The 11222-nt window shown below is 41.3% G+C and overlaps 1 protein-coding gene across 8 annotated transcripts in view; it reads left to right on the top strand.

The window, feature by feature from the left end:
• Positions 1-5143, top strand: part of cspg5b (chondroitin sulfate proteoglycan 5b) — a 14561-nt gene extending 9418 nt beyond the window's left edge. For 4 of the 8 annotated variants that reach the window (XM_032534955.1, XM_032534951.1, XM_032534956.1 and 1 more), the window contains exons 5-7: positions 474-536; positions 2244-2408; positions 3936-5143. In XM_032534955.1, coding sequence (XP_032390846.1) covers positions 474-536; positions 2244-2408; positions 3936-4547 — 840 coding nt within the window. In that variant the 3' untranslated portion in view covers positions 4548-5143. The remainder of the gene's footprint in view (positions 1-473; positions 537-2243; positions 2409-3935) is intronic. The other 4 variants (XM_032534953.1, XM_032534957.1, XM_032534954.1 and 1 more) reach the window with 1 other exon arrangement.
• Positions 5144-11222: the final 6079 nt, after the last annotated feature.

Below are 11222 nucleotides of genomic sequence, written 5' to 3'. Positions count from 1 at the left end.
TTGTTGTCACATACAGCAAACATCTTCTCACTATCCGCGACTTGCCTGTTCCCAGAACACATTGTAAAAAAAACGCTGTCTCGGTAGAGAGCCCAGGGTCTACACATGGCAACAAAAACTAAATGTGGCCACCTGCACCACGAAGCATACACAAACAGTGTTCCAGCGTTCCAGCCAATAATCGACTAGGATTTGGGGGTGGGGGTTGGTGCGCGGACGCACAGAAGGGAGGGGACGGGATGAGGAGGAGGGAGGGGCGAGCTAGTCTTGTTTTAATTGAAAATACTTTGAACGTCAACTAGAAGTAACGTCACCCAACATCGCCTAGAGCACCTTTAAGCGTGTACAGTAGTATTATGCACACATCCAGCTCACCTGAGTGCCCCTAACTTCTCATTGGGATTTCCACCTACAATTTTTGAATGTACAGCATGTGTTTGTTTAATGCTTTTCACACTCACCGATCCCTTCAGAGGCCGTCAACAACCAGCTATACCTGGGAATATAAACCCAGAAACCCTTACAATCACATCCAGGTAAGGAGAGCAGAAATGTCCACATTTCCCAAAAGCAATTTCCCTCCGTGGCTTTGCTTTGATCTTACCCATTGTGCAACTGCTAGGTGCCAGATTTCCGCTTACTGCAAACCTCACTTCCACAAACTCTCCCTGTATCTGTATCTTATCAGATGCATTCCACGTACACTGTAGGTTAAAATGATTAATCACCTTCTGGCAAGGATTCCTGCAACTAGTTGTTCAGAGGCGTCACACAGCTGTGTGATTAAGTAGCAAGTTACCACATTTGCTGCCTCTCCTACCTCTGCAGCCTCCCAAGAAGCTGAGCCTCCATTTTGTTTTAACTGCTGGCTTTGCTCTTGTGCCCATAAAGCTCAGACAGCCATTTTAGGGTCCCTCTGCAGCAGGTTTCCGCTTTTCTACCCAATTCTCTTCTAAAGGTTGTGCATGTAGTGCTGCTATAAAGTGAGTTGCATCATGTGTGTGCATGTGTGTTTGTCTGTGAATTTGAATTGTGCGCATCGGTGTGTTAATAGTTATCCATGTTTCTGTGTGTTTGTGGGGTTTTGTGTTTTCAGGCAGATTTATGTGTGCCCCTGTTTGACATTTATCAATCATACATGCCTACTGATACATGGCTTAATTCTTAATCTCAGTAAACAAAGAATCTTGTTAATAGAGTCAGAGATGAACCATGAACAGCAAATAAAGTCTACGAGATCATGACTTGGAAGTTTTTTGAGCTTGAGGTCTGCTGTGAAAGGGTGAGTTTAGTCCAGCAGTAGCCAGTGTGACCAATCAATGGTGCCCTAATTACTGCCTGCTGTGCCTCTGACCTTCAGACGTTTGTGACACGCCAATCAATCGATGGCTTGGTCATTTACAAGCTGACGCATGCAGACGTACACTGACACTAGTTTTGTAGTCATACAAAAAACAGCTCTCCAAACTGTTAATTGCTTGTATTTACAGCATTTAACACTCAAACACAACTGTTTGAGCGTAACATGCGTGCTATATCTATATATTTTCATTTTCAACATTCAGTCATTTCAGTCATACTTGGGCTGGGCTAAATGAAGTGAATATATTGTGACTTGCTCTTGGCTGGCATTTCAGTGCAGTCGTTATAGATGAGTGTCTGTGACTTCGGGATGCTCCAAATGTCAGGTCTAGAGGGTAAAGAGCCCCTGCAGACAAATGTTTTTTTTTTTTTTTTTAAATGTCAGCGGTCGGATTGGTATTTTTGTAAAAGCTGGGAGATGATTGGTTGATTAGGTATGGGTGTAGGCATACAGGTGCAGTATCAGTCCATACAGTATCAGCTCAAGACACTTCTCTAACATTGGGAAGAGCTTTCTGGCATATTTCTGTTTTGGACATTTCTGAATTGTTTATTCTTGGTTTTCATGTCAAAAAAATGCTACTGCATGCCTTCAACTGTAATAAAATACACATTTAAAAAAAATAATTTACAATAATGAATTTGTGTGGAAAAGCTATTAGTCTTAAAAAGGGACAGATGCAGAAAAGAATGTCAAGCTCCACACATACTTTCCTGCACAATGCGCACACACCAAAACATACAAATGCGAGGAGTTGAGTTGCACTTTAACAGTGCAGAACATTTACTCACCCTCGTCCTGCGTGTGTCTCTATAAAGAGATGTGTTTGTATATGTAAGTGCGAGGCATGTATAAAAAAAGTAATAAACTCTCCCTACAGGATGATCCTCAGAAGCAGGAGGACCCAGCAAAGTCCCCACAAGCCAAGGAAGAGGGATCAATGAACATCCTCAACTCTCATTCCCCCAAACACGAGAACAACCGGCCAGCCTCTGTTGTCCACGACCAGGGCCACGCCCCAAATAACACAGAGGAAAACGCTGAGGTAAACCCACTCCAGAACAACCTGGTATAATATTACCATCTGTCCACGTGTGCTGTTGGAGAACCAGAAAAAAAATATTTAATTCGCACACAAACTACAACAAATTGTTATATTGTTGCAAAGTTTATACTTTGTATTTTAAACAGTCCAATCAGGTCTAATGTCAAAAGTAGGCACAACATGAATTTAGGATACAACTTGAGAAGCACAATAGTCCTGTTTACAAGGCTGCCATGCCAATGCAGATCACATAGTGGCGCCACTGCTTCCTTTTTTTTTCCTCTATTGCCTCTTTCACTGGACTAAAATCTCTGGCTTGGACCAACTAATGAGTGACTTTCCTTTCTACTGATGCCCTGCCTTGGTCTTCGGCCAATGAACTCTCTCTCCATTATTGTCTCCCCTCCTGTTTCCTCAAACCCTCCCCTTGCCTCTGCTTGCCCCGCCTTACTGTCTCTCTCTGCCTGCATGCATTGGTGTTATTGGCGAAAAGTGTCTGAAAACTACTTTGCAAAAGAAGTTAAGTGGAAATCAAGTGAATCTGTATTTGCGAATTATTCATGTTTGGCATTGCTAATAAGTGGATGCGTCTAGAATACATGAGGTCAAAGTAATTGCTTGGAGTTGATATTTGAATCTATATACACATTATATTACACACGCTATGTCTTGGTTTTCAGTGTCATTTATAACACTTTAATGTACTTGAGGTTCTTTTGTACTTTTATGGGTATACATGGAGGATTATAGTTCACAGTTGTTGGAATAAATCTTTTTAATTTTATCCGGCTGGTCCCTGTGTGTTGCTATGAGCTCTACGTTCCCTCTGTCTCATTCTTGCTTTCTCTTCTTTGCATATCTGTCATGATGAAGCTAACTACTGCCTAACTGCTCCCCTGCTCATAATAACTGAATGCACAGCTGACCCTGCTTTCCTGCTAGAGTTAGCTGCTTAGAGATTACACCACCCAAACAATGGTCACCCTGTGTCCAGCACCATGGACAGCTCTCCAAAATGCATGAAAGCTACCACAAAGAGTTTTCTTTTTTATATAGCCTACTCTCCCTCTCGGAACATTCCAATTTGACATGACTTTCTAACTAGAGCCAACATGTTAATGCTGTGTGAGGAGCAACAGTGTACAATACAACTGTATTGTAATTTAGTCGACACCAAAAAAACAAAACTAATAGGAGAGTGAATTTTGGACTTACATGCCACAAATGGCCACAAACGCAACTCCAAATTAATTCTGATGTTGCCCAATATGTGCTATGTAACGGTTGTCATATTGACTTAGAAGGTAATAACATGTCAGTATTGTGTTCACAGCTTGTTGCCACTGCCCCCAAGTAGCTAAGAAATCAGTTGCTGTGGGTTCAGGATAACGTGTCTGACCAGGCGTTTATTGTCTGAAATTTAACCATGCCTCTCTTTCTTTGTATATTTTTATTTCATTATGTTTTGTCTCTGTGACTGTTCCTACATTGTTGCATCCTTCTGTACTTACCATATTTCCACATCAGGATGGAGTCACTATTGGCCTGGAAGTGCTCCTCCCAAAAGATGCCAAGCTCCACTCAGAGACCCACTCGCCCCTTCAGTACAACGTCTTCCTCTACAAGGTTGCCAACAACGGAGACTCCGCATTTCCCAACCAAGCCCCTCCCACTCACAGCGCTAACTCTTACTCCCCCTCCTCTTCTCACCCCATGCCTAAATCGGCCAAAACATCTAAGAAGTCCAAGGTGCCTAAGTCACCCAAACACACCAAGGAAGACCCACCTAGTGGCTGTGAACCCTTGTCTGGCAGGCACTCCTCACCTGGTCGCCACCCATCACCCAGTCGCAATTCTGCACCTGGTTGCTATTCTTCACCCACCTGTCATCCATCATCCCATCACTCTCCCTCCCGGTACAAATGCATGCCCACCTCCTCCTCCACCCCGCCTGAGTTACGCAAGCCCAGAGGTCGGTCTCAAGCTCCCGACTCAGAGCGCTCAGGGACTGGTAGAGAGCACCAGAGTGGACGCCTTCGTCCATCCCCCTCCTCCCCTCACCTCACTCAGCCTCCTCCATCCCCATCCAGGGTTAAGTACAGCCCGGTCAGCACCCGATCCCTGCCACCACTCTCCTGACCTGGCCTCCACCCAGCCCAGTATCCACCCATCCATACATTCGCACGCACAAACATCTGTCATAATCTAATTTTTCCAGCGATATTTCCATCATGGCTCTAACTTTTTCATTAGTGATTTATAGATTATCCATCCGTCTTTGCACCCTGCCTCCTCACTTTTACACCCAGAGGAAGAGCACATCACTTGGTCTTGGTCCACGGAGCCAGAAAACTAAAACTGGGACAACAAACACCACACTCTCTCAAACTCAGACATGGATGCACCAAAATGCAAACAGACGACACCACGTAGTTACTGCAGCCAGACATTGACACCTTCATGTAAATAACAACCTCCAAAGCTCAGGTTACTGCTATCACAAGCACAAAATAAACCACACGTGAATATGCTCTCCTAGCATGGTGCCAATGTCAGCAACTGCTGACAATATTGTTCATTAAGATTTCATAGAGGTTTACTACAATAGACATAGTATTATCAATGATTTATACAAATCTTTTGCTATTAAGTGTGTACAATTATTTTATGTTTTCACAGGCTTTTTGGTATGTTTTTCATGTTTCTAATCCTCAATAAATAGATTATACTACAAAGCGTGCAGTATTGTTTTCTAGAAAGAGAGCTAACAGGAACAAAAACAAAGACTAAAAGAGACAGCAGGAAAGACATGTAGAGGATGTTCCTTTAGTGTTGCCAAGGTGCATGTTAAAAATAATATGAAGGACTATGCTGCCCCCTTTTGGACACAGCAAACACAGGAGCTCCAGTTACACTTCAAAAATGTATCACAGGGGTAGTAACATGTCTTGCAAATTCCGTGACCCTTTTAATGGTCTGTGACAGTGTACAGTATGAACTACAGTGTGTAAATCATATACGTGTGTGTCTATGCATATCACTTACATTTCCGAGAGTGATTGACTGTCTCCATGTTTCTGCTTGTGTAGCCCACCCATAGACTAGCTATACAGTTTATGAGCCCACCTTGCAGTTTGAGAGACAGCTCCACGTAACTAACCATGAAAGCAAGACTGTAACGAGCGGCCTCTGTGTCCACAAGCGACCACGTTAAATGCTTAAACATAGTTTAACTGTAACACAAGTAAAGAGATAAAGTCAACGAGCTGATTCAGAAAATACGTATCTAAGTTTGCTAACATTAGCTAGCTAACGCTAGCCACTAGAAGCTAATGGCCATACCAGACTTCAGATTTCAGGGCATTGAGTTAGCAGAGAGACCTTCGGCCAGCATCTAGAGACGGATAAAATTACATCAGCGGGTACGTTTTTAAGTTGTTAATTAAACTTACCGCAGCTGACTAACGTTAGCTAATTAGCTAGCCTGCAAACCGACATTTTTCAAGGATGAAGGTGTTTGGTCGCTTATTTGTTATTCATAGTTTTGTACAACGTAAGAACAATATTGTTCTAACATTGTACAAATGTGATAGTAATCATATTTGTCTATAATGATATTTAAATATTATTCTATAGAATATTTATATATCATTATAGATATATATCAAATATGATTACTATCACATTTTTACATTTTGGTTCACGTTGTAGAAATGATGGAAAGACATTTCCAGATAATCTTTGTTTTGATTAGGAACATGGATGTATAATATGAGGGAAAACCAGTGCAAATTGGGAAAACCTGGATGATTTAGTTTTATCGTGCAATCATATCGTGCAACAGGGAGGTTTTGTTTCATCAAACTGTTAGGAGAATCTCTAAAGATTTTTAAAATACCTTAAGAACTGCAGTGTTTCTAAATTACCTTCAGGGGAACTATCACAAAACCAAACCAAACATATATACAGTACATTTCTACCTTTTATCTCTCAGGGACTCATAAAGCAGATATTGATGCTGTAGCAGAAAAGAAATGTGCAGTTAAATTCAGCAGGACTTATAAACTTATAATAATATAGATTAAACCCAGCTATACTGATTCTGACTAAATAATACGGAATGTATTCAATCACTCAGGAGCCACCCAGTTATGCTCAGATTGAAGAAAGCAAGTTATTCCCTGAAAGCATGTGCTCACCTGCTCAGCAGGCAATTCTGTTTCTTAAGGCAATTCAAATTAAACATCTAGTATATTCCCACAATGTGACCTCCTCCACAGTGGTTAACAGCTTTAGGCTGCAGCTCTTTTTTTCTCGGACTATTTTCTAGATGAAGAGAACCTTTGAATTCCAGATGGATCAAGTGTCAGGTGAAGGTGAAGTTCTCCTTCCTGCTGTACTCATTTATCAGTAATAGACTGTGTCAACTTGAAAAGAGTAATCGACAGGTTTTTAAGTGGAGTGTCCGTATCCGTCAGTGACACTCAGAGCCTCTGAAGAGCTCTCCTGTCCCGCTCCATCTGCAAGGTGCTTACAGTGTGTCCTCAGTTTGTCCTCAGTTGTCAGGTTGTTTTTTTTAGCTGTTAACACATTATGAAAAGTCCCAGTGTCAAAGACATGGAAAGAGATCAGTGGTCTTAAAAAAGTTTCATGTTGTGGTGACATTAAGACCAAAAAATAGAACTTACTTGGAAATAGGATTACATTTTACTGGGAATAATTCAACATTTTACTTACAATTTAGCTGCAATAAAAAATATATTTTACTTACAATTCAGCTGCAAAAAAAAAAAAATTACACATATGTGTTGGTCTATACATGACCTGGCTGTCCTTTTAATCAAAGTATGATAGGAGAAATAACATAATATATTTAGCAGCATTAAAGCAGACTATTGGAGAACAGATAAAGTGGGCGGTTAAAGGTCAATTACAATTTAAAGACCTTGAATAGTAACTTAACACCAGCCAAGTTTAACTTCAGTGATGCAGTGTGTACTTCAGGATGTCAGTACACTGTGACATCACTGTTGGGTGTGTTTACAGATGCAACACAGGACAGTATAAGTTGGCATTCACACAGCCTGCGTCAGCCGTCAGACAATGCTGCAAAAACGCATGTCTTTCTATTGATTTTGAATGGGGGTAGTGCGATAAAGATGCGGCAGGGCTTGTTGCAGAGGGGACACGCACTGAGGACCTGCGGCGAAAAGCTGAGATTGACTAAACTTTTGGAGAAACGCAACCCCACGTCACGCTGCAGTGGCCAATCATGTGACCGTGATCAGACTTGTTGGTTTGTTTTGAGGCGGTGTGAGAGTCCTGTACAGTAAACAGGGAACATCACTGCCTCTATCGCTGCCTCTTCTCTTAATACATCCATGTCACTGCCACAAGAAAGTTTTAAAACATGAAACGTAAGCGCTGAACTGCCATGGAGTTTGTGTAACAGCTGAAATGTGTTCTGCAATGATGTGTCTTACTCGTCTCTTCACTTTCTCTCTTTCTCTGTAAAATCAAGCTGCCTTCAAGTGCGAACTGAAACGTCGAGCTCTATAAACGATCTGATGGAAAACAGGATTTCTGAAATATAAAAGTCTACTTACTTGTACATTGGGGGAACACAACAGGACGTCACACAAATGGGTCGTTTCATTCCCCGCCGGATTGCTTTTTTTGGTCTGAATGTAGCGTTAGCCTCCATCTTTAGCCTATGCTGTGTTCCAGAACCACTTTTTAGCCCACAAGTAACAACTTCAAGTCACAACTCACAACTTGGTAGCGTTCCAGGTTAGCAGGAAGACAAACCCTTCTAGCTAGCGTTAGCGTTAGTTAGTGGCTACCTAACATTGACTTTAGCTAGCGTTAGGTGAAACTAGCGATTTCTAGTCTGCAACATATTTTGGGCTTCATTTAATAAACATAACCTGTAGGAATACACAATCATATGTGTGTTGTTTTGATTACACTGTGCAAAATTACATTACGTTGCCTATCTATGTGTATTTCTATTTCTCACTGTTAATCACCGGCGTCTGTACATCAGCAGGGGTTGATATTGTTTATGTGTGTGTGAGACGTCAAACTGTAACTGGGAGTACAATGATCTGGTACGAGTTCATGAGTAAGTTACGGCTTTGACTGCCGTTCCAGGGCACTATTTTATTAAATATTAACAAGTTAAATCCATTAGATGGCTGCCTGCCATCTCAGGTCCTATTATCTTAGCAGCGTGCATGTTTGGGGGTCAATCTAGTGATGGTTTCTCTGCAGGACTTGTGATCAGAGACCTGTTTGTTTCACTATCCAGGTTTTGTTCTGTAAAGATGTGCTGTTGGCACAGGTCACAGCTAAATGTAGGAGCATTACAACATAGTTTCAAATAACCATTCAGGCTTGGTCTGTCTGTCTCGCAATCCAAAACATTATTAAATATTGTGAAATCATCGACAAAAAATAGTGAATGAGTGAAAAAGATGTTTATGAAAAACACATTTTAATGCCTTACATTTTGATTGTAAAATAATAAATATAATCTAATTTACTGAATTAATCTAATTAGTAAATGTGCAGTTTAATTTGCTAATAAGTTTAGATAACTGAGCTGAGAGATTTGTCATAGATCTTTGCGGTTCAAAACCCCTAAATCAGCTTTCTGTATGCAGAAACCTTTGCTCCTTGCTCTTAAGAAAAACGCCACTTTCGGCTGTACTCCTCTGAGATGTCACCTTGTTCAACCTCCTCTCCAACCTGCCCACTTCTGTGTATGTGTATGTGTGTGTTTGTGTGTGTGTTTGTGTGTGTGGCTCCTGTATAAACCACTAAGCGGCAGCGTTGCCCTACAGTCCAACGTGCACCGCTACTGTAGATAAAGATAAGACCCGCTGGCACTTTGAAAATGCTGATCTGAATCTTCATTTGCATTCTCTTGAGTCGACTGAGGGAATGTGAGCTGAATCAACATGATGCTGTGATAATTGATATTGTTATCATGTACATATCTGGATGATCTCTGATGGTCTCAGGCATAGTTTAAACTTTGCAGGCGAGGAGATGAGAGCTGGGATAGTGAACAGGTATGAGAGGAATCAATATTCAGAGATATGGGTTTGTGTGTGTGTGTGTGTGTGTGTGTGTGTGTTTGTGTGTGTGTGTGTGGTGTGAACAACTTGAGTGTACTGTACAGTATTGCTGGCAGCTTCCTTACTGCCTCTTTGGTATGGCTACCAAATAAGGTGTTGTGGCTATAAGGTGTTTTTGCTGATCCAAAACAAATCTAATTTCTATCTCACTTGCTCCCAATCTGCCTTCTGTCTGTAACACACGCACACACACACACACACACACACACACACGCACATGCACACACATCTCTTGAGATGCCTTCATACCAGATGAAGATTCTTATAATTAGTGGAATACTGACACAATGCAGTGAATTGACTGCATTTTCATACACAACCTAATCTATATATAAATATGGTTTTCAGGTTGTTACACTTTTCATTGTATTTTACTCTCCATAGTATTAAGAGTACCCCCCCCCCACACACACACACTCTCCTCTCTCTCTCTCTCTTCTCCCTCTCTCCTCTCGCTCTCTCTCTCTCTCACCTCCTCTCTCTCTCTCTCTCTCACACTCACTCACTCTCTCTCTGTGTTGTTGCTTTTGTGTCTGCTCCTCTGTGAGTCAAGCTAAATGGCTTTCTATTCAACAGTGAGAAAATGTCATCACTTAGTGTGCGTGCGTAGGTGTGTGCAAGAGCAGAGTGTGTACTTTTTTTGAGACATTGTAAAGTATCACTTTGGATATTCTATTCTGTTCTATTCACCCAAACCACAAAGAAAATCTATATCCCTCCCACACATAGTGGTATCTCACCATGCAAATAGTTTTGTTTTCATTTGTTTTGTTTTTTCAATGTCACTTTTAGATGATTTAATCTCCTTTGTGTTGTAGTTGTGGAAGAAGGTTGGGCAGCACACATCCCTATATTTCAACATATAAAATCTCCCCCTAAACTATGTTTTGTATATTTATTTATGGGTGTGTTTTAGGTGAAGTCTGGTGATATTCTATATTATGATTATAGTCATCAAATCCCACGAAAAAAGACCAAAACTAATAAAAAAGCATGCCAATCCTACTGCTGCAAATAGTCACTAATACACCAAATGTGTATTAATCCACAGCTGAAAATAGTCCCCAACAACTGCACTATTTACTCCTGCTCACACACACGTTCCCCCACACACGTCCCCACCCCCCCACACACACACACACTTATAATGTCCCAGATTAACCTGCTCCCTGAATGTCAAAGGTCAGACAGGAAGAGCAGTTGACTCCTCTCAAAGTCAACTCTCACTCCTTCCCTCAGTCTCCTCTCCCTCCCTCTCTCCTGTTTCCCCTCCCTTTGTTCTTGTCATTTAGTTTTTCACTTGCAGTAACATTGCTCTCTCTTTACCCCCCTCCTTCAGCCTCCTCCCTTGGCTTTTATATTGATTTACTCTGTATCCTGTGGTCTCATTCTTGTGGTGAAGGTTTCCGGTTGAAAACCGATGACATTTAGCTTACTGTCACCACACATGGCTCATTTAAACCCCATAAAACAGTGCATTCGCTTTTACAGTAAATGCCGATGCTGTGAAAGTTAATAAAGTAGGATTGCAGACATGTTGAACATTTAATGGTATATAAACCATTTTGCTATATCTCAGAAGTGTGACTCAAAGGCCTGAATGCTTTTGGTATACACCTAAACACAACTCGAAACACGTGAGTTGATCTTTATTCCCTATAACTCTACTTTC

Source organism: Etheostoma spectabile, chromosome 14, assembly GCF_008692095.1.
Source record: "Etheostoma spectabile isolate EspeVRDwgs_2016 chromosome 14, UIUC_Espe_1.0, whole genome shotgun sequence".
Taxonomy (NCBI): Eukaryota; Metazoa; Chordata; class Actinopteri; order Perciformes; family Percidae; genus Etheostoma; species Etheostoma spectabile.
This window is presented reverse-complemented; position numbering and strand designations above follow the sequence as displayed.